The sequence below is a fragment of the Caretta caretta genome, chromosome 2 (genome assembly GCF_965140235.1).
Source record: "Caretta caretta isolate rCarCar2 chromosome 2, rCarCar1.hap1, whole genome shotgun sequence".
In the NCBI taxonomy this organism is placed as follows: domain Eukaryota; kingdom Metazoa; phylum Chordata; order Testudines; family Cheloniidae; genus Caretta; species Caretta caretta.
In genome coordinates this window covers 166,606,548-166,633,487 of record NC_134207.1, presented here as the reverse complement: position 1 = coordinate 166,633,487, position 26,940 = coordinate 166,606,548, and the positions used below count along the sequence as shown (strand labels likewise).

The 26,940-nt window shown below is 43.0% G+C and overlaps 1 protein-coding gene across 7 annotated transcripts in view; it reads right to left on the bottom strand.

The window, feature by feature from the left end:
* Positions 1 to 26,940, bottom strand: part of COBL (cordon-bleu WH2 repeat protein) — a 240,384-nt gene that overhangs the window by 206,729 nt on the left and 6,715 nt on the right. The window contains exon 3 of one of the 7 annotated variants that reach the window (XM_048839266.2): positions 5,265 to 5,430. The exons of 5 other annotated variants lie outside the window; for them this stretch is intronic. In XM_048839266.2, the coding sequence (XP_048695223.2) occupies positions 5,265 to 5,266 (2 nt within the window). In that variant the 5' untranslated portion in view covers positions 5,267 to 5,430. The remainder of the gene's footprint in view (positions 1 to 5,264; positions 5,431 to 26,940) is intronic. One more of the 7 variants, XM_048839267.2, reaches the window with a different exon arrangement.

Here is a 26,940-nt window from a genome sequence, read left to right as displayed (position 1 = left end):
ACCCAGGCTGTATGTGCTTCTAATGGTCCAAAGTAGTGGAGTTTTTCTCCTGTACATCTCCTAAAGTATGCAGAAAAGACACTCTGGGTGTGATCCAGGAAGATACTTAGGTGCCCACATCCTGTTTCTAGGCAGCACTATTATCCACAAAACCTCCACTCCGCTGCCACCGAACTCTGTAGGCACCTAACCTCACTTGATGCCTAAAATTTTTCAGTAAAAGGTCCCCATGCACCTAAGTTTTTGCCTCTGGACATGCGCAATGCCACCTCCCTCTAGGCATCCAAATGCCCGTTTCATGGCTAAGTCCCAGAGCGATTCACAACCCAAGGGAAGACAGTGTTTGGCCGCCTTAGCCATAACTGGGGGCGTGATCTGGTAGGCGTGCTCAGAAGCTGTATACTGGATCGGGCCCCTCTAGTGAGTTCTCACAAAGCAGCCAGGGGTGGGACCTCCCATACAGCCTTTCGCCCAGTGGTTCAGATAACTTACCCAGGATATGGGAGAGCTCAGTTCAAGTCCCCCTCCTCTTGTGGTGGAAAAGGGATGTGACCAGGCATCTGTCACTTCTTATGAGTGCCCCTAACCACTGGGCTATGGGATACTCTGGGTTGTGGGGCTCTCTCAGACTCTCTGGTTGAAGTTATTCCACTTTAAATTAAATAATTGAATTAAATATTAATTGGACCTGAAAAAATCATTAAAATGACTCTACAGCCAGCCATTAAGGCACTGAGAGGTGGCAAGTCCCTGTTCAAATCCCTTCTCCCACTCAGGATGAGGGAGGACTGGAGCTGGGGGTCTCCGATATCCCAGATGAGTACCCTAACCACTAAGCTAAAGGTTATAAAGGGGAGCCTCCTCTTTCCCCTCCCCAACCATTTTGTTTCGAGCCCTGCTTGCCACTTAGGCAGAGGAGCACCTATCTTCCCCCAGTTTGTGACTCACGAGCGGTGATAAGCGCCTCCCTGCAACCCAGACTTAGGCACCTATCTCTGAGAAAGGGTAGGGCTAAGAACACACTACTTTTGTCAGCAGCGCTCACTGGCTAGCTTAGGTGACTCCCCACCACACAAGCTGGCTGTGTGGATAGCAGGCCAAGGTGCTTTCCTCTCCCCATTTATTGTTTAGAAGGCTACATGCCTAACTCAAGCTTTGCAGATCGCAGTGTTGTTCCTTGGATATTTTTTTTTGTATGTGTAGGCACCTAGAAGTTAGGCTTCACAACACTGAGCGTCACAGCACCTAAGTCCCATCACGGATCCCACCCCCAGTTACTCCACAGCTTATGGAGATGCACAGAATCAGAATCCTCCCCATCAGGGGCACTAGATAGGAACCCCCAAACAGTGGACTTCCTACAGTCAGCAGGAGAGGATCTTATTCCTGTGAATGGTGGGAGGGGGCAACAACCAGCGAAGAGCCTGCCCTAGTGAGCTTCTAAATGGTGTCAGCTGGAGCCCTGCTTCTGCAAAGCTTTGAGGGCTGCCAGTCAGGCACTTTTTTTTTTTTAAACCCCCAGATAAATAGGGTGGCCAATTTTGGCTGTAAATATTCTTGGAGGTTTCATAACATGACATAATCTTTTATTAAAGATTAACCTTTTATTCCTGGAGACTCCAGGACAATCCTGGAGGGTTGGCAATCCTACACATAAAAGAGCTGACAACTACAATTTTAAATACTGGCGTTTTGATGAGTTAAATTTTAAGATCACAGCCTTTGACCATTTTTATTAACTACCAACTTTTGTTGCATAAACAGAAAGATTAATGAGAAATAAATGCATTAAACTTCATCTGACCTCTGCATGAGATTTTGGTAGGTGCATCTACTGATATTTTCATGGTTTTTTTTTTTTTAATTAAAATAACGAACAAAACAAAGCACTGATAAGATAGGTTCAAGAAAACATTAAACACCAGACCTGAGGAGGAAGTCCTTTCAGGAGGAAGTCCTGTTTTACTTCTTCGCCATGGAACACATTTACTGAGGACGTTTGGACTGACACAGCCACACCTACAAAGTTGCATAAACCCCTCCAGCTAATCCTGGTCCAAGTCACTTTCTATACCAGTGCACAGCATCTACATCAGGAGGTTGTGTCGCTGCAGCTTATACTTACACCACTGCAAAAATCCCTTGTGTAAACAAGCCCTTTACCTTCCAGAAAATTAACCCTGTACTGTAGGAGTAAGTGGTGTAATATTTGTTAGGACCATAAAGGTTTTCTACTGTATAGCTAATAAAGAGATTTGGGACCTGATCCAGCTCCCATTGATTTCAGTGTCCAAATTCTCATTAACCTCACTGGTGGTGGATTGAACCTTATTTTAGTATAAAATCTAAATACAATCCTAACTCTGGGGTCAGTAGCTATGCCTCTACAATATTTATTTGATTTTCCTTTGATTTTTCATGGTGGTTCAGTTTTTACATAATTCTATAACTACAGAGCTGCAAATGTTCTTATTTCATGCACATTCATTATATCTTCATCTTTGCTTTCACAAATTCATCAATTAATAAGACATACTGAGGAAAAAGTTCATGCAGTAATAAAAGTAGTCTATATTTTCAATGAAAGAGAAAATACCAGATACAAATAACCCCTCCCCACCAGCCCCATGGCTTTCCTTTGAGTCATAGCTAAAGAGCAACTACATGCTAAAAATTCTGAATAACCTACACACCCACACAACATGCGTCCAAAGAAGATCATTTCCCAGCAAACATTTGTGGAGTTATTACTAACAATCCAGCTGCTAATTTAGCATCTGCTCTTCCTCTCAAGTTACCAACAAGTCCCCTCCCTATGCAGCAACCTGGCTCTGAATGGGTAGTACTCACGCAAAGGTTTGCCTCTTTAAAATACACTGATATATTTAGAATGAGTACACCACTTTATGGTGGTGAATATTTCAGATTAATTGAAAGTCTTCAGATAAATAAAGTCAGCCTAATGAAAAAACATAGATGCCAAACACAACTCTTCTTGATCTGGTAACTTCAAGAAGGATTATGGAAAGGGGCAGGGGGACAGAGACAGCTTCTTCCTATAAAAAGGAGTACTTTTTAAATTACACTTTGCTTTAGGAAATTCAATTTCTCTTTTTAAAGACTTTTTTAAATGACTTGCTATAGTATACTTAAACTAGAATTTCCTTTTTATAAAAAGAAAATATATAAGATTTTCACAAGTATATACTTTATTAAGACTGGACCAGCCTATTAAAATATGTACTTCTTCAAAAAGAACTGCCTCTGATAAATAGAAGGCCTGACCCTTCTTTCCCTAAAAACAATGGCAGTTTTGCAGATGAAAAGGTTCTTTGTTTTCTAGTCTATTCTGCGGTGTTGGGGTTTTTTTGAGTGACTATGACTGAACTTCAGTCATGACTGATCTAACAGTGTATAGCTAATTGACTTTCATTAGTCAAACTTTATTTTTACGTGGTCTCAAATTTAACAATTATCTAATGCACTGACTTCCTAAAGTTGTGTAGCTTAGTTCATTGGCATGTGTTTACAATATATCATAGTTTTAAAGGAAAAAATTCATTTTTACTATTAAAAAAATCAGTGTTTTGATACTTATTCAGATGTCTCAAGGAATTTAACCATATAGATTCATAGATATGAAGGCCAGAAGGGACCATTATGATCATCTAGTCTGACCTCCTGCAAATGCAGGCCACAGAATCTCACCCACCCACTCCTGCGATAAACCTCTCACCTATGTCTGAGCTATTGAAGTCCTCAAATCATGATTTAAAGACTTCAAGGAGCAGAGAATCCTCCAGCAAGTGACCCATGCCCCATGCTACAGAGGAAGGCGAAAAACGTCCAGGGCCTCTTCCAATCTGCCCTGGAGGAAAATTCCTTCCCGACCCCAAATATATTATATTCTACTGTTTCTTTATATATATATATATAAATTTATATGCAACTGTAATAGCTATATATAAACATGACCATTTATGTTGTGTGCATTATGTACTACAGACAGATATAAATATACACACATACCTAGACATAATGAATGAACTGGCGCCAATGCCAGCATAGCCCTCTTAGTGAAGATCAGAACTATAACTAACAAGAAGCCAAACCATAGTTTATAATTAGTCATAACAAATATATATATAAGGCATACATCACTGGGTACATGTAAATGGTTTAGATTAAGAAGAACAGGGGTCAAATTGAATGAGGAAAAACATAGTGATAGTCTATGCAAGTTCTATCCACAATCGCAAAATGCAGCTTTACAGTGTTTACATTAGCAGTTTTAATAGAAACATCCAGATCCTATAGATTGTGAGACAAATCATTAGTACACTTAGGGCCTACCTAACATGAACATTTAGTTTGCAACAAGTTGAGGTATGAATCTACCCTGCACTAGCCTGCCACAACTAACTGTCCATGTGGACCCTGATGACACGCATCAACAGTTTGTTAATGTGCTTTGATTTAGTCCTCTTTGAAATGGGATTATATCAAAGCACATTAATAAACTGTTAATGGTCATCAGCAGGATCCATACTGATAGTTAGTCCATAACAGGGTAGATTCACGCCCGGTTAGTCGGAAACTAAATGTTCATGTAGACAAGCCCTGGGATGAATAGGGTAATTTATTTGATTGTGAGCAAATATCTAATTCCCTCTTGATGCCATGCAAAACCCATGTAAAAAGGCTTTGTACAGAGAACCAATGAGGGGTTGAGGGAAAAGTTATGCACCATTGGTTAAGTAGGATGGCATGAAGCAGCTGCATAGCTGCAACTAGGGATTCTGGGAGTTTAGGCTAGTGGATTTGCATAGCAGTGTACTTATAAGCCCACCATTCTGCACTGCCCTTTCCGGACCTTGAACTCCCTCTCTGCACAGATTCCCTAGCACAAAGGAATCATTGTGGTTCTATTGGGCTTAGGACTTTCCATGGCCATTGCTGCAGTGGGACAGCATTGAGGCCTTCAAGCTAATATTGCAATATATTTGCAGACCCAGCATTGCATTCAGTTGTGTTCAGAATGAAAGTTTTGCAAAGATAATGATTAGAAATAAACTTTGAAAACTTGGGCCTGGTCTCGACTACAGAGTTAGGTCAACATAAGGCAGCTTAGGTCAACCGAACACTGCTCCTACTGATGTACATAGCCCACTAAATGGGCTTAACTTCACCTCCACGAGAAGCATAGCACTTTGGTCAATGTAGTTAGGATGACACAGTGTCTGGGTAGACACTGCATTACTCACATCAGCAGGTTGGCTGTCGGCGTTGGGGGTGGGGTGAGGGCTCCAGCTGTGAGTCCTGTGTGTACAGCTGAGGTTGTCAGCCCTAGAGCTCCCAAGCTCCAACTGTCACTGCCACTCAATGCCCCATTTCAGTGGGTGGAAACACTCCTGGTCAGGACACGCACTGCTGACAGAAGAAGCACAGTGTGGACATGAACCACCACTTTAATTATTGTGGTGGTTGTAGGTCGATTTAAGTTGACTTAATTTTGTAGTGTAGACAAGCCCTTAAACTCTGCAAATAGTGATGGGATCAAAAGAGAAATGCTGGTACCGTCAACCACTTTAAACTAATTCATATCCAACCCCTGAGAGGCAATAATTTTCCCCTCCCTCCAAAGTAGAACGAGCAAATAAATACATTCTCCTTCTCTATTGCCGTGCCACAAATCTGAAACTTATAAGAGCGAATAGAAACTGAATGAAGTATAACTACTCCTACCTAGAGTTAGTTATATTTTATCCCAATAATCTTTTCTTGAATGAATTATGTTTATACTTGGTTATGGGTGCTATATTTTCTCATAGCTTTAATAAAAAGATAAAGGCCTGAATAATAGCATATGAGAGATTGGCAGACACCACTGCCAAATCACAGCAACATAAGCTGTGTGCCAGACAAGTCTACATAGCATTTCAGGTGATTGGGAGACTGCACCAAATGTCTACATAGCTGTGTTCTACTGGTCAGCAGTACATGTAGATCTCCCTCACTATATGTCCTCTGCATGTGTTCTGAGGAATAGACCAGCACTTGACAAATATTGCTAAGGCTCATGTATAAGGTAGGTGGAGTCCGTTGGCATTTAGATGTGTACACTGCAAATATCACAATCAGCATTGTACAGCATCTGTCAAATGATCCTCTCCATGTGTTCCTGTCCCACTCAGCCACTTGCTGGCAGATGTAACTGGAGCCCAAAAATACTTCTGGAAGGAGGGGCAGACTAGTATGTATTATGACATGATGGAAACTCTGGCTTCATAAGTAAAGTCCCCTAAGGTATCTGCATGTTTCTTTATATATATTTCCTGACTTTTGTATGCCTAACGGTGTAACCTCAACTTTGCATTAGCAGCTTTGTGCCTGGAATTTTAATACACACCTGTTTTTCCCCCCAGCATGGGCTGGGATTTTTCAAAGGCTCCAAAAGGAATAGAACACCCATCTCCCTTTGAATTTCAACAGGATTGGGGGACCTAAGTCCCTTCAGTGCCTTTGAAAATCTTAACCATAAAACCCACAGGAACACTGAAGGCAGCTCCATGGCAGACCACACTGTTGGATGAAGCATAAAGAATCATAGAAGATTAGGGTTGGAAGAGACCTCAGGAGGTCATCTAGTCCAACCCCCAAGACAGCAAAGTGACAGACCACCATCATAATAAAACCACCTAGGTCTTATCTAGCACTTTTCATCAGTAGATTTCAAAGTGCTTCACAAAGGAGGTCAGTATTATCATCACCCTCATTTTACAGATGCGGAAACCAAGGTGCAGAGAGAGCAAGCAACTTGCCCAAGGTCACCCAGCAGGCCCATGGCAGTGCCAGAGAACAGATCCCAGCTCTTCCTAGACATATGCTCGTGTGTTGTCCACTAGGCCACACAACCTCTCCAGGTTTGTTTACGAAGTTTTGCTTTTGTACCAAGATCTAGACACCAAATCTTGGTCCTGAGCACAGAACCCAGGAAGGCACAGGGGATATAGTGGGAATCAAGGGGAAAAAAATCTTTCAGGTCAAAAATCAACAGATCAACCTTTCTACAGCTAGTGTTGTATATTCTACACCAGGTGCAGGGTTTTGGCTGGTAGAGCTGCACAGTTACAGACTTACTGTTCACATCTCCACTTTTCTTTCCAACCTCCCTTCCAACGTTGTAAAAAAAACCTGCTGCAGAGCTGGAGAGCATGCAAGGAGTCTACAGTCCAGCTCATGAACTGTCTGCATCCTGACCTCTTTAGCTAGGCATACACACAACACATATTATATTCTAAAGCAATGCCTCCTATCTTGCAACCATGAGAGGGAGAGCACAGAACACCAAGCAAGTCCATTAGGGAGACTCTATGCCCAGATATTTAATCTAAAAACTGCTTATATATTACTGCTACTGATGGTGCTATAGAAAATGACTGAATAGATTAAGGGAGAGATCTTAAAAAGACAAATAGAACTTGGGCACCTAACTCCCTTGTGTAAATCTCCTCTTAATACAAATTTTGGAACGTACACCTTTGGGTGTTTAAAAAGAAGATTAATGTTAATTATTTTTTTAAAAGGCATCAAAATAGTAGCTCGACCATTTACTGTTTTGTTTCTACATATGTGCATGGCAACATTTTTTCGGGGGGGGAGGGGGGGGGAGGGAAAGAGCACAGAGAACTGAGAGAAAACATCCCTCTATAATTTTACTTCATTCTTAAATAATTCTTAGAGAAAGAAATTTAATCCAGGAAAACCCCTGTTGCTGATTGAAATCACTTGGGTTTTTGTCTTTATATGAACAATATATATGAAGGATTTATAACCACTCAGATATTGTAGTGCACATCTAGCCAGGTGCTAAACACAGCCTGAGGGGACTGTCTGCAATCTGACCTTGTGCAGTTTGTTTTTCAAAGTAACTCTGCCATACCCTGATGAAACCACTTTCTGACCGAGATGATGACAAAATTCAGTCTCCACGTTGATTACCATCTGTTCAGAGATGGAAATGTTTTACAGTAGTGGTGGGCAACCTGCGGCCCATTGCAGGCCGTGAGACATTTTGCTGATGTTGACCATCCGCAGACATGCCCCCCCCCCCCCCCCCCCCCGCAGCTCCTAATGGCTGCGGTTCTCTGTTCCTGGCCAATTGGAGCTGCGGGAAGCGGCAGCCAGCATGTCCCTACGACCCCCTGCTTCCCGCAGCTCCCATTGGCTGGGAAAGGCGAACTGCAGCCACTGGGAGCTGCGGGGGGCTGTGCCTGCAGACAGTCTCATGGCCTGCAATCAGATTACCCTGATGGGCCGTATGGGGCCTGTGGGCCACAAGTTGCCCACCACTGTTTTAGAGTAAGTATGTGCTAGATTGTCTCTTAAGCCCAGTTCAGAATGAGTAGTATAGAACCACTCTACAACAGGGAAGCAATAGAAGACAATCTGTCTTTGGGAAGCAGAATACTTGGGCATATCTATACTGCAATTAAAAACCCACAGCAGGCCCACGCCAGCTGAATTGGGCTCACAGGGCTTGGGCTAAGGGGATATTTAACTGGAGTATATACATCCGAGCTTGGGCTGGTGCCTAGGCTCCAGGACCTTGTGAGGTGGGAGGATCCCAGAGCTCGGGCTGCAGCCTGATCTCTCATGTCTACATCACAATTAAACAGCCCTGCAGCCTAAGCCCGATGAGCCCAAGTCAGGTGGCATGGAGCATCTGCAGGTTTCTAAATTGCAGCGTAGGTATATAACCACGGTCTCCCTCCATCTGAGTTCCCCTACCAGTAATAGGGATAATGATAGAATCATAGAAGATTAGGGTTGGAAAATAATAGAACTTCCTTAACTCACAGAGGTATTGTTAGGATAAATATATTAGAGATTATGAGGTCCTCAGATACTATGGTAATAGAGGTCATATACGTACCTAAAATGGATGAATGGATAGGGAATATTTCCTGGAGTATCCCTCACAGACACCATGGGTGCCGATACACCCCTTTATGTGCATCATAAGCAGCGGGATTTACCTGCATGCTGGGCACTATGCATTGCGCAGAGAAATAGGAAAAAATTGGTCTCTATGCTTCCCTCAGTGCAATCTGCTCGTCTTTACACAGGCCAAGCAAACTGTGTGCAGGGGTAGGCAGCTTCTTGCATCCTCAGCCCACTGGGCACCTGCAGAAGGACCAGGCAGAATCCCCCTGACCACCCCACATACATCACATTTAGGAATCACTGTATCCAAGTTGCTGAGGACTCTTACAGTAGAATTCCCAACTTTTAATTTCAAGTATTCGTTTCCTATTTTCTTTGAGGATTTTCAGCTCTAAAATGCTTACATTTGTTTTCCATTCATGGTCACAGAATTTATATTCCCCAATGTTGGTGCTAAATTAGAATGAAAGAACAAAGCTTGTCTCACTTTAAATAGTAAGACACATTTTATCTGTGAAGCCTTGTGTAGGCCTCTATACAATAATTTGTATAGGACCAATCCTGACCCACATGCAAAGCCTGAGTAAATGGGCCTCAAACACATATTCTCCACAGTTATTAGGGGACGGGCAAAATCCTCCCTCAATGCTTTGAGGCACGTACATTCATGCCAGACCAGGTGCAAAAGGGTAGTTAGTTCTCCATAGCCTGTTCAGTCAGTTGCTTGTCTTCTAGGACGGCCAACAAAGGTGTCAGTTCTGATGGTGCCTTGCTAAATCAAAATCATTAACTAATTTCATATGAGCCATTAAGTAACAGCAGCTTTGAGTCAGTATTGACCTGGGCAGATTGGAACCATTAATTTTAGGATGAAAGGCTCCATATGTCCTAACCAATCCCCCATCCAGTCTTCTGCTCATAAGCACTTTTTAAAATATGCAGTATTAAGTTATCTATAATGTAATAATAAGAGCTTGTCAGGAATTTTCCCTCAAAATGATTTTTCAATAGACAACACAGTTTCAACCAAATCAAAATTTTCTGTGGGAAAATTTCAATTTTGCTGACATTTTGGGTTTCTTGTTGGGAAAATCAAAATAAAATTGTTTGGTTGGGGTTGACTCGACCTGACTCAAAATATTTTAGGTTGTTGAACTGAATGAAAATATGTTTCAGTCTGGGAATGTCAAAACGTTTTGTTTTGATGAACATGCCAAAACTAAAAACATTTCTGTCCCAGGAAAAAATTTGATATTTCAAGGCTTTGTCCTAATTTGGGATGGAAATTCCATTTTTTGGTCAGTTTTAGTAATACTAGTTATTTCTAGTGAATCTGAAAGCTGAGGGGGGGGGGAAGGAAATGGGAAAAGCAGATCAACGTCAAGTTGTTTTTCACACACTATATTGAAATTTAGAAGCACTTTCACTTTCCACCATATGCCATTTGTCATGAGAGCTTGGACCAAACCAAGACCCTGAATACACATTTCATGACTGCTTTCCACTGCCTCTGTACTGGGATGAATCAGCTCTCTGGACAAGAACACCCCAGCTTAGAAAAGCTCAGATCCAGATCCTGAACTTCATGGCTCAGGTCTATCTCTAGCAAAGACAAAAGTGAAAAGATAAGAAACTTAAGAGAAATATATTGTCATATACACCTTTCTTATCTCCAGGTTGATCTGCTTACATGGGCCCATCCTGCAAATTCTATGCAATTAGGTCCTGATCTAACAGAATGTTTAAGCACATGATGAACTTTAAGCATATGTGCAGTCCCGTTGATGTCAAAGAGACTAATTATGGGAGTAAAGGTTGCAGGATCAGGCCCCATATTGTAGATGTCCCTAATGCTTTAACTTTCTGGAACAGAGATAACTCTCAGACTACCCTACAGATTTTGTAAATGGTTGGGGAAAAAGACAGACAGCAAATTTTTAAATCAGAAAATCCTCTTGTGTAGCAAGTTAGAATACAAATAATTGGCAATACTTTGTAAGCACCTTTTCATTCTAAGTTACTCTTTATGAAAAAGAAACAACATGGGGAATTTACAGTACTTTTCATAGCAAGAAACCCAAGGTATATGTGTAAACAAATTTTGTACTTAAGGCAGTTTTATATTTGTAAACTACTTCCCAGTAGGCATGGCTCACATATTTTCTCCTATTAAAAATATCTAACCACCAGAGTTCAAGAAGTAACATTTCATTCCAAAACAGTTATGGGTAATTTGAGAATTCATTACCATAAACAGTGATAAAAACGGGCAGGGTTTTCAATTCCAGGTGGCCTAAAGTCACAAAACAATTTGCATGCTTTTAAAAAATATTATTGGTTTCTGGTCATGAGGCTAACAGCTCCAAGAGAAGGAACAACCTACCCTTCTTTCTCAAACAAAGATTATGTCTTCACTGCCGAAAAAGATGTGCTTTTACAGCAAGACAACTAATCCACATTCAACTATCTCACAGGTAAATGGTAATGGAGGCAAGGCACTGTAGTTTTACCATGATGTAGTTAACGTGAGGTCAACCACAGGTGGGGGTATAGTTCCGAGTCTGACATTGCAGTAAGAACCATCTGTGCCTTGTCTCCAATAGCATTTAACAGTGAGCCAACTAATGCATGCACATTAGCCCTCTCTCTGTAAAAAAAATAGGCTTTCGATTAATTGCAGTTGACTCACGCAATTAACTAAAAAAAAGTAACCATGATTTAAAGAGTTAATCGCGATTAATCACAGTTTTAATCATACATTTAAACAATAGAATGCCAACTGAAATTTATTAAACATTTTGGATGTTTTTCTAATATATTGTATTCTGTGTTGTAATTGAAATGAAAGTGTATATTATTTTTATTACAAATATTTGCACTGAAAAAAATGATAAACAAAACAAACAGTATTTTTCAAATCACCTCATACAAGTACTGTAGTGCAATCTTGTTGTGAAAGTGCAACTTAAAAAAAACCCCTTCATTTGTGTTACATACCTGCACTCAAAACCAAAACAATGTAAAACTTCAGCACCTACAAGTCCACCTAGTCCTACTTCTTGTTCAGCCAATCACAAAGACAAACAAGTTTGTTTATATTTACAGGAGATAATGCTGCCTGCTTCTTATTTACAATGTCACCAGAAAGTTAAAAGAAGCATTTGCATGGCACTTGTATAGCTGGCATTGCAAGATATGCTAAACATCCATACACCCCTTCATGCTTTGGCCACCATTCTGGAGGCCATGCTTCCATGCTGATGGTGCTCATTAAAAAATATAATGCATTAATTAAATTTGTGACTGAACTCCTTGGGGGAGAATTGTTTGTCCCCTACTCTGTTTCACCTGCATTCTGCCATATGTTTCATATCATAGCAGTTTTGGATGATGACCCAGAACATGTTGTTCATTTTAAGAACACTTTCACTGCAGATTTCACAAAATGCAAAGAAGGTACTGATGTGAGATTTCTACAGCACTCGACTCAAGGTTTAAGACTCTGAAGTGCCTTCCAAAATCTCAGAGGGATGAGGTGTGGAGCATGCTTTCAGAAGTCTTAAAAGAGCAACACTCTGATGCAGAAACCACAGAACCCGAACTACCAAAAAAGAAAATCAACCTTCTGCTGGTGGCATTTGACTCAAATAATGAAAATGAACAGGTGTTGGTCCGCACTGTTTTGGATGGTTATCGAGCAGAACTCGTTATCAGCATGGATGCATGTCTCCTGGAATGGTGGTTGAAGCATGTAGGGACATATGAATCTTTAGCACATCTGGCACGTAAATATCTTGCGACGCTGACTACAACAGTGCCATGAGAACGCCTGTTCTCACTTTCAGGTGACACTGTAAGCAAGAAGCAGGCAGCATTATCTCCTGCAAATGTAAACAAACTAGTTTGTCTGGGCGATTGGCTGAACAAGAAGTAGAATTGAGTGGACTTGCAGACGCTAAAACTTTACATTGTTTTACTTTTGAATCCAGGTTTTTTTGTACCTAGTTCTACATTTGTAAGTTCAACTTTCATGATAAAGAGATTGCACTACAGGACTTTTATTAGGTGAATTGAAAAAAATTTTTTACAGTGCAAATACTTGTAATCACAAATAAATATAAAGTGAGCATTGTACTCTTTGTATTCTGTGTTGTAATTGAAATCAATAGATTTGAAAATACAGAAAACATCCGAAATATTTAAATAAATGGCATTCTACTATTGCTTAACAGTGAGATGAATCACGATTAATTTTTTAAATTTAGGCTGACCAGATAGCAAGTGTCAAATATCAGGACAGGAGGTGCCTACGTGAGAAAAAGACCCCAAAATGGGGACATCTGGTCACCCTATTTTAATCGCACGATTAATCGCGATTAATTTTTTTTTTAAATCGCTTGACAGCCTTAGCAAAAAAACATCTTTTCTGTGAGTGAAGATGGCATCAGATAACATCTAGAAGCAGGGGGCCAAATTAATTTGGATGATTAGGAGAGGTGTGCATGTGGTTTAAACCACCAGTATTAACACACAGTACATGAAAGAGGTCCTGACTCTGGTCCCATTTATGTTTGTTTGTATAATTTCTGCTCCTTCAGTCCTTCGCACTTAGGACTTTCTGGGAGGCGGGGGGGAGGAGCAGAGATGCAGTGCTTTCCCGCTCCTCCCACTCTCTCCAAGAAAGTGCTAAGCACCGCCAAACAGCTGTTTGGCGGTGGGGGAAGTGCTGGGAGAGAGGGGGAGGCAGCAGAGAAGAGGAACTTGTGCAATGCACAAGATATTATTGCTCTCTATGAATATATCAGAGGGATAAATACCAGAGAGGGAGAGGAATTATTTAAGCTCAGTACCAACGTGGACACAAGAACAAATGGATATAAACTGGCCACTAGAAATTAGACGAAGGTTTTTAACCATCAGAGGAGTGAAGTTTTGAAATAGCCTTCCATGGGAAGCAGTGGGGGGCAAAAGATCTATCTGGCTTTAAGATTAAACTCGATAAGTTTATGGAGGAGATGGTATGATGGGATAACATGGTTTTGGTAATTAAATATTCATAAATAGGCCCAATGGCCTGTGATGGGCTATTAGATGGGGTGAGATCCTAGTTACCCAGGAAAGAATTTTCTGTAGTATCTGGCTGATGAATCTTGCCCATATGCTCAGGGTTTAGCTGATCGCCATATTTGGGGTCGGGAAGGAATTTTCCTTCAGGGCAGATTGGAAGAGGCCCTGGAGGTTTTTCGCCTTCCTCTGTAGCATAGGGCACAGGGCACTTGCTGGAGGATTCTCTGCTCCTTGAAGTCTTTAAACTACGATTTGAAGACTTCAATAGCACAGGTGTGAGGTTTTTTTTGTAGGAGTGGTGGGTGAAATTCTGTGGCCTGCATTGTGCAGGAGGTCAGACTAGATGATCATAATGGTCCCTTCTGACCTAAATATCTATGAGTCTATGAATGCTCCCTTGTAAAGTTGCTGCTCTTCCACAAAAATCTTACAAGCAGTGGACAGAGCAGGCAGCCAAACAACGTTATAAGGGACCACTGCACAACTTTAAACAAGCATGTTCCCTAATTGAGCAGCGATGTAACTTTGAAACAACGCTAAGCGGGAGGACGTTAAGTGAGGCGTTACTGTACATTTATCATTTAGCTAATTATAGAGGTATAAAAGAAAGAATCAAAATCACTGTCTGCCTGTGTAAGGGCCTTCTCTCACTGTAACAGTCTGAGGCCCTGTTCTTAAGTTAAGGCCTTTGTCTAAGCAGTGGGAGCAGCCATAAGATGGGAAGCATATGGTCACATCCTCACATTCCAAACCAGTCATATTGAAATAAGGCAGAAGTGGGCAAACTATGGCCCGCGGGCCACAGCCGGCCTACTGGACCATCCTGCCCATTCCTTGAGCTCCTGGCCAGGGAGGCTAGCCCCCGTCCCTTCCCCACTGTGCCCCCTCCCCCCAGCCACACCGCCGTGTGGGCAGCTCTGAGCAGCATGGTAAGGGGGCAGCAGCAGTGAAGGGGTTGGGTAGGGAGTCCCGGGGGGTAGTCAGGGGACAGGGAGCAGTTGGATGGGGTGGTGGTTCTGAGGTGGTTAGGGATGGGAAACAGGGGGGGTTGGATAGGGGCCAGGGAGCAGTCAGGGGACATGGAGAAAGTGGGGGTTGGATACCGTGTCCTGGGAGGGGGCGGTCAAGGGACAAGGAGCAGGGGGGGTTGGATGGGTCGGGAGTTCTGAGGGGGGAAGTCAGGGGACGGGGGCAGATGGGGGGGGGCACAGCCTTCCCTACCTGACCCTCCATACAGTTTCGCACCCCAATGTGGCCCTTGGGCCAAAAAGTTTGCCTTATTTCACGGGTGGGCAATCTGGGGCTGTTAGAAAGGTGATCTGATCTATCACCTCCAGATAAAGGGAGGAACCTAGAAGATGTAAAAGGAAATTTAGTTTGATTCTTTCTTTTATACCTCTATAACTAGCTAAATGATAAACATATACCTAAATTCTTAAAGTATAGGCCTTTACAGACAGGCCTGAATATCCATATCCTAACAAATATTACTGCAGTCAGTGGAATAACTCCAGCATCAGACTCCTGTGTTGCAAGCAAGGCGCAGTAATATGGGTGCAGGTGGGGATGGGAAGGTAGCAATAGCTTGCTTATTTCCCTTAATGCTCAAAGGACAGAATAAAGTTCTTAAACACAAATTGCCTCAGAGCAACTGATCAAAGCCCATTTTATCATTCTACACCAACTATCAGTCAATCAGTGTGTTTTATGTGAGTCACCCTTTCATTTTCTCACAAGTGCAAGCAGATTCATACAGTCTCTGTCTCAACAGAGCCCAAAAAACTACAGGAACAGACAGCACCCGAGACCGTCCTGCCTGCCCTTAGTCTCTCAGCACAGTGTTACATTAGAATCGCTACTTAGTTAGAATTGTGGATCTCTTCCCTAAGAATTCCGGAGTGTTTAACCAAAACAAACCAACAAAAAATGCTGAGGCTCTTGTTGATCATATATTTAAGGATGACAAAAAAGAGCTTTGACAAAAAAGGGAGAGAACATAGCTGAAGAAAATTACTCATTTTTAACATTTCAATCATTCCAGCACCAGAATCTGGCCTTCTGATATTGTCTTGTCAGTTACAAGAGAAATCTACTTTATTAAATAAAAATAAAGTATAATACTTTGCATGTATGCAACTCTCATCCCTGGATCTTAAAACATTTTATGAAGTCCATTTTTTTAATTTATTTTATAGATGGGGAAACTGAAGCATGACTAGTTTAAGTGGTTTTCTTAAAGTCACATGCAAATCAGTCGAAGAGCTGGAAAGAGATTTTACTTACTACATTTGTTGGAAGGATAAGAAAAGAAGCAACTTTGTCTCAACTATGCAACAGTTAGTCTACCAATGTATTATGTAGTTCTAATACGGTGTTTAATTTTGCTATTCCAAATATTATGAGTATGATTTATCAGATGGTCTAGAAACGCTTGAAATTGGGGGTGGGAAGGGGTTATAATTCAGATCACTAGGATTACTATCAAATTTATTCCTAAATGCATGACGGTTGACTCCTAAGATCCAGAAATCTTAATTTAAGATCCCCTTTTAAGATTGTCAGCATTTAACCATAGGAAAGGCAATGTGTAGCTTTCATCTTATTTTTCTAATAAGCCTGAGTAAAGCATGCAGGACCAGACAGCTATGTGATTGATTTCTAATTGGATATATCTGGGTTCAATTTGAACTCAACCTTCATGTATCAATTTTAAGTTACTAATTTTGCATTCATGCATGTGCAGTAGGTATATTTTCTGGTTTTTAAAAACTAAAAGCCATATTAAATAATTAAAATGTGTGTTGTTTGGGAAAATCTGGCTCCTCCTCTGCAGACAGGCACAGTGCGCCCTCAGGTCATAGAACCTCTCTCAAGCCCTGCACAGCACAAACCAGATTCATGGAAGTGGGGAGTGCCGGCAGGGGCTGCACTTCGCAGCAGGGGAGCTGGTCAGCTCCTCCACTGCAAAGCGCAGCCCCTGTTAGCAGCTCCAGCCTCTTCCCAGTGGGGGGCTGAAGTGAGCCTTAGCACCCCCGACCCCCAGGGCCCCACCTCCTGCTCCTTCTCTTCCCACTGAGTCCTCCACCCTTGGCCAGGCCAGGCGTCAGAGCCAGGCCAGGAGAAGAGTGGCCCAGGGAGCCTCGGGGAAGCCCCGGACCCTCCACCTGCCCTGGATGGTGTGCACTGGGGGTGAGGACACAGGCCCCTCTCTTCTACACAGGTTCCCGCACTCCTGCAGGACCCCCCAAATTGTTCAGGGCCCATGGGCACAGGGGCTTGTGTGTTAATCCACCACTACATGAAGGCTACCTGTACCACTGAGCATGAGGAGAAAGAGGTTTAGGGTGGATGCTCTTGCATCAAGGAACGTCCACCTCTATGGGGGTTATGGGCCAGAAGAGAGGTAAGAGCGATATTTACTTCCTTCTAAGGAGCGAGAATGGAAGAACACACACACATACACACAAGCATACCAGCAGAGGCACGTGTGCAGACAGAGCAGGAGAGAGAAAGAGAAGACTATATATGGCCAGGGGGTCACAATATTATCCGTAGTTGGTATTCAGGTATGATATTAGGGCAATGCGTTATGGCTTTCTGCAATGCCATTGGATGACCAAGGAGCTCCCCAGCTCATCGAGCTCTAGTACCACTGATAGCAAGTAAAATCACCAGGAATTTAGGGAACAAATCAAAGTAAAAATATAGCCTGAAAAACAGATGGCTTCAGGACCACTACCTTCAACTAGTAGACTGCAGAGCAATAGATGGAGAAGGATAATTAGCAAAATCCTTTCTGCGAACTAAACCTCTGGTAGCAGGGTGACCAGGTTTGATCTGTTTACAATATTTGTACAACAAATCCTGATTAGAAGTATCCATCTTAAGGATCATACTTACCTGTAGGTGTATTTGTACCTCGGTTTTTGTGATGATGGATCCGAAAGTTTGGTAGCCTTATCTAGCAGAAAGTCTTATTATATTTGTCAGAACAGCACAGTGTGTTTTGGAGAAGCAAATGGCAACAGCAACAGCAAGACAAGATCAGTTAGCGCTGAGAGAGCTAGGATGATGTTGAAATATGAGCTATGCTCCAAGGGACCCAGGAGTAATTTCTCTTGTACCCATAAAGGCATAGGCTGGGTATCAAGTGCCAAAAGAAGTTACTCAAAAAAAATTGTCCACAGTTGTACCAAGATATTTTTTCCTCAGCATTCAGAGCCTCTGCCATTTCATGTAGCTGTAAAGTACTCAAACAAGATGAAAAGAGAAAAAAGGACAACAGAGAGAACAAAGTAAAACCATTTCTTCTTTACATTGGACAGCAGTTAATTACTGACTTTGCAGACTAATTTCACAAAGCTGTGAGAGCCATAATGAAAAGGAAAGTATATGTCAGGTCCACAGTAAATACAGAATGTGCCATTCAGTCATAGGCGTAGTTGGGGAGGGAGGGTTGATGGGATGTTGCCCCACCCTCCCACAACTGCAAGCCATAGGCATGAAATTTGCACCCCCCCCATGCATGGCCCCATTGGCCTGACTAGAGCTGCCCCCCCAAATACAGAAGTCAAACTACACTTATGCATTCAATCCTTGCTCTATTTAGTTAGTGTTTTTGCTGCATGTGTGCAATAATCCCCCCCAATCAAAAATGTAGTCAGTAAAACCAACTAAGTGCAGAAGTAAGAGCAAGAGCAAAAATTAAACAACTTGTGTGTGTGTGTGTTTCTCACTTCTCCCAGGAGGGTAGAGAAGGATGGGAGAGGAGAATGAGAACAAGTACTTACTGTACCCCCAAACATAACTTCAACCAACTCTCAAGAGACAGTTCAAAAACTTTTACATTTAAAACTTCACTAAAAGACAGACAGTAAAAAAAAAAAAAAAATGATTTGAGATTGCTTTTAAAGACCTTTGAATAGGATTTGCCTTCGTATTTTCTGCCATGAACAGGTTGTAATGGCCTCCAGCTATGCTGAGAAGTTATATGAAGCTCACGTCATGGGATGTGTGCAGTGGTGAGCTGGAGCCAGTTTGCACCGGTTTGCTGGAACCAGTTGTTAAATTTAGAAGCCCTTTTAGAACCGGTTGTCCCTCAACCGGTTCTAAAAGGGACAACCGGTTCTAAAAGGGCTTCTAAATTTAACAACCAGCCAAAAGTGGTGCCTTAGGTGCCGACTCAGTGGGTGCTCCGGGGCTGGAGCACCCACGGGAAAAATTTTGTGGGTGCAGAGCACCCACCGGCAGCTCCCTGCTCAGCCCCAGCTCACTCACTTCTGCTCCGCCTCATGCTCTGAACACCTGGCCCCGCTCTGCTTCTCCACCCCCCACCCTGGTTTCCTGCGAATCAGCTGTTCGTGCGGGAAGCTGGGGAGGGCTGAGAAGCAGGCGGCAGCTTTGCGCTCAGGACCAGGGTGGAGGAGGTGAGCTGGGACGGGGAACAGTTCCCCTGCGTGCCCCTTGGGTTACCTGCTGCGGTGTGGGTGGCCCTCCTCGCGCCCCAGCTCACCTCCGCCTCCCTGGGCCTGGGCAGGAAGCCGCTGCTTGCTTCTCAGCCCTCCCAGGCTTCCCGCACAAACAGCTGATTCCCGGGAAGCCGGGGGGAGGAGGAAGGGGGTGGGCGGAGAAGCAGAGCGGGGCGGCGCATTCAGGGGAGGAGGTGGAATGAAGGTGAGCTGGGGCCAGGCGCGGGGCTCTGCGCCCTGCGCCCAACAAATTCTCCCCGTGGGTGCTCAAGCCCGGGAGCACCCACGGAGTCAGTGCCAAAGGTGCCACTTTTGATGTGATCAGTGGGGGGAGCGGCCGCTCCCCCTTCTCCCCCCTTAGCTATGCTACCCTGCCCCTAGGAGCCAGAGGGACCTGCTGGATGCTTCCTGGGAGCCACCCCAGGTAAACACCGCTGGGACTTCCCACCTCGCCCCCCAGCAGGTCCCTCTGGCTCTTAGGGGCGTGTCAGGGTGGGGTGGGCACCCACTATGGTGGCCCACGAGACCCTCCTGCCCAGTTCCAGGGGCAGTCGGGGACAGGGGTGGATGGGACAGGGGTTCCAGGGGGCAGAGGCAGGGCACGATCCCCTCTTGGGATGAGGAGAGAACCGGTTGTTAAGATTTTAGCAGCTCATCACTGGATGTGTGCATTGTGGGTGGTGGTGGTGGTGTGTGTGGGGGCAGGGGGGCACGGGGGTTGAAACAAAGGCCAATGCAGATAGGTAGTCTAAACTAGATGATCAGTCTGCATTTTTTCCCAGTCACACCAGTGCTATGACTACCGCTGGTTCCAATATTTTGAGAGTTTCATGCGTGGGAGCTCCATCCAGCTTCCCTGCTCCATTTGAGGAAGCCAAATTCCTGCCATTGGCCCTCCTTCCCCGTGTCAGGTCACCCAAGAATTAAAAACAATCCCAGGAACTCAAAAAGTAAGGGTGACTCCAGACACGGAGAGGAAAGAGGGAATCATAGAGGCCTATAGTGAAAATGGAGGTCAATGAATTATGAATGTATGTTGATAGCAAAACCTCAAAAAGAAAGTTCTGTTGTATGCCTGTTGTTGCCTGAGCATTTGTCTCAAAGACTCTGTATGCTGATTTTTCAGATGCAGTTGCATTAAGCTATATAAATAGAAAATTAATTACAGTACCAGGTACATTTATTAAAGCAATGCTTAGTGATTGGGACAGGAAACCTCACCAGCCACCAGTGAATACTGTGCAGACAAAATCCCTATGCATTGTGGAAATGTGCCCTGGTATTTACTTGTTCTTCCTAAGGCAAGATTTAACTGTGATTACTGCAAGAAAGAGTACCATACATAGCACCTACCTTTCTAATTCAGATTCACAACCATATTACAATAAGGGGTGATTTAATAACAAGTATTTACAGTATATATTAATCATAACAGACTACTGATTAATACACAACTGAAGAAATAAAAGTATGGAGAATGCAGCATTCTAAGCGGATTGTTAGCAGTCCTTAGCTTACAGATAAAGGCTCACTTATTGGACTGACTGAATGTTATGATGTTGGTCACTACTGCTGAACTTTACAGGTGATTATAGTTATAAAACTGACCATGTGACCAAGTCACCTTGTAATTCAGAGGCAGGCAAACTATGGCCTGCCGGCCACATCCGGCCTGCGGGACCATCCTGCCCAGCCCCTGAGATCCAGCCCAGGAGGCTCGCCTGGCCCCTCCCCCACTGTCCTCCCTCCCCCAGAGCCTGAGCGCACAGCACCGCCAGCGCTCTGGCCCGTCGCTCTTGCCGGGCAGCTCGGTGGTGTGGCTGGCTCCGGCATGGTAAGGGGGCGGGGGGGCGGGTTGGGGTTTGGATAGGGCATGGGAGTCCCGGGGGCCCAGAAGGGGGCAGTCAGGGACAGGAAGTGTGAGGGGGCAGGGACAGGCTGTTTGGGGAGGCACAGCCTTCCCTACCTGGCCCTCCATATAGTTTTGCAACCCCAATGTGGCCCTTGGGCCAAAAAGTTTGCCCACCCCGTTCTAATTCAACATCTGTGCCCCCTGTGTGACTTTAAGTCTTATCTATTTACTGAGAAAAACAAGTTCCTACTCTGATTAGCGTAACAGAGCTACTACAACTTAGAAAGACCAGGCTAGATTCTCTTCAACCTCATACATCATTAGTAAAATTATCATCTCAAGCCTGATTGTTGAATATTTGCTATGGCTGGTGATGCAACAGTTTGACGTTCTGATCCCAGGTTGAACAAACAAGGTTGGCAGTTAGAAATTTTTTATTTTTTGTTCACATGTAAACAGAACAGTGTTACTCTGGAAGTTATTGAGAGAAAGAGACGAAATAGGGAACTGTCACAGAGTGATTTTTTTGCAGTCATTTTCAGACTGCAAGGACTATAGTTCAAAAGTACACACAGAAAACCAAAGTACATTAAAGAGCTGAATAATGCAACATTAATCCATTGAAAAGACAACCTTATTTCTGGTGCACAAGTACTAAATGTGGGTATCAGATACTGTGGGTCAGAGATATCTCAGCACTCCCCCGACACGCAATCTTTCTGACTCATTTTTTGGCATGTGCTAAATATCTGGCTAAATTCTGCCACCGTAATGCTGAAACTATGACAACAATATACTATTCACAGGATCACTTACTTAGTGATAAGCAGTCTGGCTCACTGGTCACCTACCTCACATCTCTGGAAACATATTTTACATTACGGAAGTTAATGTTATTCATTGAAAGATCAATGAAACTATTCATGTTATTTACTGTAGGAGCATGCATACTGTAAGACAGGAGAAGACATTTGATAGTAGCTTTAATTTCCATTATCTGGAGATCAGACTACTTTGAAGAGCGCCTTAAAATCCTGAAATTGTCTAGAAATGTGGATTTTAAATCTCTTTGTAATTCTAATCTGCCAGCTGGCTTCACCCACCAAGATAGAAAATAATCTTCTAGAGCCTTCTGGATGTCCCAGCACAGGGGGTTAAAATGTAAAAGCTGTCCATTTTCAGAGAGATGTAAATGGCAGACCAATGGAGAAAATTGCACCACAGCATGGCATCAGATATGTCAAAAAATAAGTTTGCTGGAATCAACGAGAGAGTGTTAAAAATCTAGCTCAGGGGAAGCTTTGCTAGGGCACTGAACTGGGAGTCAGGAAATCTGGATTCCCCTCCTACCTTAGACACAGACATCCTGCGCAACTTTGGGCAAATCATTTCATCTGTTCAGTTTCCCATCTGTAGATGGGGTTATCACTTCCCTGCCTCACAGAGGTGCTCTGTGGAGGCAATCATTAATTTTTAAGAGGTGCTCTGGCACTGTGATAATAGGAACCTTTTAAATACCTAGATAAAGACCTTCCCAAAATGCCAGAAATGTTGGGAAGATTGTGTACAAGCATTCAGATAACTGCAACTCATGTGAGGGCAATAACTCTGGCCATAATTACTAATACACTGCGATCTTTGCCATTCCATGCCACAAGAAGCACCACACATCTCTGTTAAGAAATGGAAAGCCATTAAGGGATGAGTCTGGGGATGCATTTGCCCACCAGCACCTCTCATGGCTGTGGCTGGTGTCACAGCACGTCTGCATCAGTTTCCCCACCTCTCCACCTACAGTTGTTTGACCCTATGCCAGGTGGCTGTCCTCTTATGACTCCATCCCAGTGCTTAATTTGGGCCAGGGCTTCACAGGGTTGAGCCCCAGCACCTGTAGACTTGGCTGTTCATAGCCCCAGCACCTCTGGGCTTGCTGCATCAGTTATGAATGTTTAAAAAAGAAAAAAAAAAAAGAAATTGCTTGAGTCCTGGCACCCTTTTCATTAAAAATTAAACTGCTACAGCCCTCTGGCTGGATTGTTGATAGTCTCTAACCTTTCATGACAATAAAGAGTCTGACAGACTAGAAGCCCAATGACTCCAGCAATTGTCACTTAGAACAGCCTCCACAAAGTCCTGCCCCTTTTGCTCTGAGGGGTTTTCATAATTTTTAGATTCCAAGGCCAGAAGGGACCACTGTGATCATCAAGTCTGACCTCCAGTATAACACAAGCCATAGAATTTTCCCCAACATTATTTATTTTGAAGTAGATCATATCTTTTAACAAGACATCCAATCTTGATTTTAAAATTGCCATGGATAGGGAACCCATAACAAACCTTGGTAAAAACTGTTGTGAACAGTTAATTACGCTCACTGCTAAAAATGTACACGTAATTTCCAGTCTGAATTTGTCCAGCTTCAGCTTCCAGCCACTGTGTTATACCTCTCTCTACCAGGTCAAAGAGCCCTTTATTAAATATTTGTTCCCCATTGCAATAGGGTGGCTTGCCCCTTTAGGGGTAGGACTAGCCAGTGCTGATTACTAAATATTCGATTGGATCAGATAATTCCCTACGAAGAGCAGCAGATGTCTGTAGGGAAGAGGGAATTTCAGAAAATGTCAGGATGTAAGAAAGGCTTCTGCAAGGAAGACCTTGATACCAGGCTGTTTGGAAGCCAAAGCCAGAACCCCAAGGCTTCAGCCAGGTAGGTGCTGGGAGTGACCTGATAGGAGGGTAAAAACCTTGGACTCTGTTTTGGGACTTTGAGATTTATTTTTGAGTTTATTCACATAAATAAAGCTCCGACCCCCAAGAAGGGATGGTGAGTGGACAAGAAAAGCCTGCGTGAAGTTGGTTTAAGAAGCCCTTTGAGGGAAAAATTGTTAGCATGAAACCCCTTGCCATGAAGGGTTACAAGGGAGACAGCTGACTCTTACACCCATCTAGGAACTGCTAGACTGTGTTCATGTCACTCCTTAACCTTCTCTTTGATAAATTAAATAGGCTCAAGGAGCTCAATCTATCACCATCAGACAGGTTTTCCAATCCTTTAATCATTCTCATGGCTCCTCTCTGAACCCTCTCCATCTATCAACTTCCTTGTTGAACTGTTGACACCAGAACTGGACACAGTGTTCCAGGAGCAGTCACAACAGAGCCAGATACAAAGGCAAAAATAACCTCTCAACTCTTACTTGTGATTCCAAGGATCATATTAGTCCTTTTTATTGCCCCCTTTGCTGGCGATGGCAGGGAAACCCAGGCTCACCCGCTCCTCTGACTACCAGCCCAGGGAGCCTACTTTAGTAGCTGCGACCAGTTCCTCACAATCTCTTGCTGCTTCTTACCTTGCCTCTCTTGTAGGCCTTCTCCAGACTCATGTACAGTGGTTCTCCCTCTCTGGAAGTCCAAACTCTGGAGTGACTTCCAGCCAGTCTGAGCAGCTGAAGGAATCTCTCTGTAGATCCTCAGTTTCTCTAGCAGCCACCTATCTCTTCTGATCTGCAGACTTCTTATCCCTCAGCTGTTTCTGACCCAGTAAATAGTCACAGCTGGAGAGATAGCTAACCTGCTTGTAACCCCTAAGTGCCCGTGGTAGTCTGGGTCCATACTCCCCATGTCTGGATGTCAAGGAGTTGCTAGCCCCAAATCTGAATTTGCTGTCTTTCTAGTACAGTAATGTAATGGATTCCTGCTTCAAAATATGTATTTTCATTATGTCCCATGATGCATGCTATGTCAATTCATACCTCATAGACTATTTTAAATTACAAGTATTTTAAAATGTTATTTCCAGGCTGTTGGACTATCCCATTGGTGCTGCTTTCCTGGGTGGGGAAAAAAGTAAACCAGATCAAAGCAGAATGCCAGTGTAACTAATCCCTGTGCAATCAAATGCTTTCCTAAAACCGACTGAATTGAAGCATCTCTGAAGATACAGGAACAAAAGCCAGCAGAAATCAAACAGAAACTACATGGAAAGGATATGGAGGACAAACAAGGATGTAGATCACTGTAGGAGATGGCAGGGTAGGGTTAACTAGGACTAACAGGATCCCAGGAGGCACAGCAGAATGGGAGGAAAGGCAATGCAAAATATACAAGGGGGAAAGAGGATGATGAGGGGGAGAGAGAGAAAGATAGTGAAAGAATAAGGGAGAATGGAATGAGAGCATGAAAAATCAGAAACGGAGGCTTTGGAAAATGGTTGAGAGAATAAGAAAGTTCTACAACATTTTTCTGACAATTCTGTTGTATAACCAACTTATTTTTAAATAAGTATATAATAAATAGCTTATTTTTACAATGGTCTTTAACAATGTTGATGTATCAATCATAATGAACTGAAATTATTTTCATTTTATGTCAGTATTCATACAAAATGTAAACTGTAATGGGATTATTTTTGTTGCAAGCAATGGGCTTGATTCTCTTCCCACAGTCTTATGTTGATGTAACTCGGTCAACATCAATGGAATTACCTCTGATCTAGACCCTTGAATCAAGCCTTATGTCTGCAATGATGCTAGGACATATTTTGTGGGGAAATTTCAGCTCTAAGATACATATCATAGAATGTCAGGGTTGGAAGGGACCTCAAGGAGGTCATCTAGTCCAACCCCCTGCTCAAAGCAGGACCAATCCCCCATTTTTTGCCCCAGATCCCTAAATGGCCTCCTCAAGGATTGAACTCACAACCCTGGGTTTAGCAGGCCAATGCTCAAACCACTGAGCTATCCCTCCCCCTTATATACACAACTCCCACTGAATTCCACTGAATTCTATGGGAGTTGTGTGTACATGAGGGTGGAATTTGGCTCCAGGTGGTTATTACTATTTGTAATATGAGGGATGATGCCCAGAGTAGGCGTGTTTGCATTAGTAGGCATGTTTGCGGAGGCAGAGAATGTTTAAAAGATTTACTGTAATATTTGTTTGCATTTCTAATCACACTGTCCTCATCATCCTTGCACATCAGTTATTCTACACATTAGACAAGAGTCTTATATAAAAGTATAACGAAGGTGCTGTTAGGCAGAGTGTCAAGCTTTCCAGTTGTTCTAGTTTTTGATTTAAAGATAAAAACACTTCAGGGTTTTCGTATATATCAAATCTTTTGAGGCCTGAATATTATGATTCAATGAAGTGTCCAAGTGGAGGCAAAGAAATAGTGCAGAGTAATGTTCTATATACAGCAGGTCTTCTCGGCCCTTTAAAATGCATGGCTTAGGGAGTTAAATGGTAAAGATAGATAAATACATAGTAAAATATTTTTTTAAAAAGTTAGCTGTGCAATTCCATGAGATTCCATGAGCTGTGCAATTCCATTTAACATTAACTACACAGACAAGGAGCCTAAGTAGAATTATACTGAAAATCAAAACAAGACTTAAAAACTTGGCCTATTCTTTACTCAGAGGCTTGTTTTCCTGAGGTCTGAATGTAACTGCTAATAATGATATATTATTTTTATCTGTCTAGGTACTCATAGGGTCCCTTCAGTGTAGTGTTTAAGTACCTCCCAAAATGTATATATGTATTTACCTTCACAATGCCCCTGTGAGGTAGGGAAATATTATCCTGCTTTACACAGGGGGAACTGAG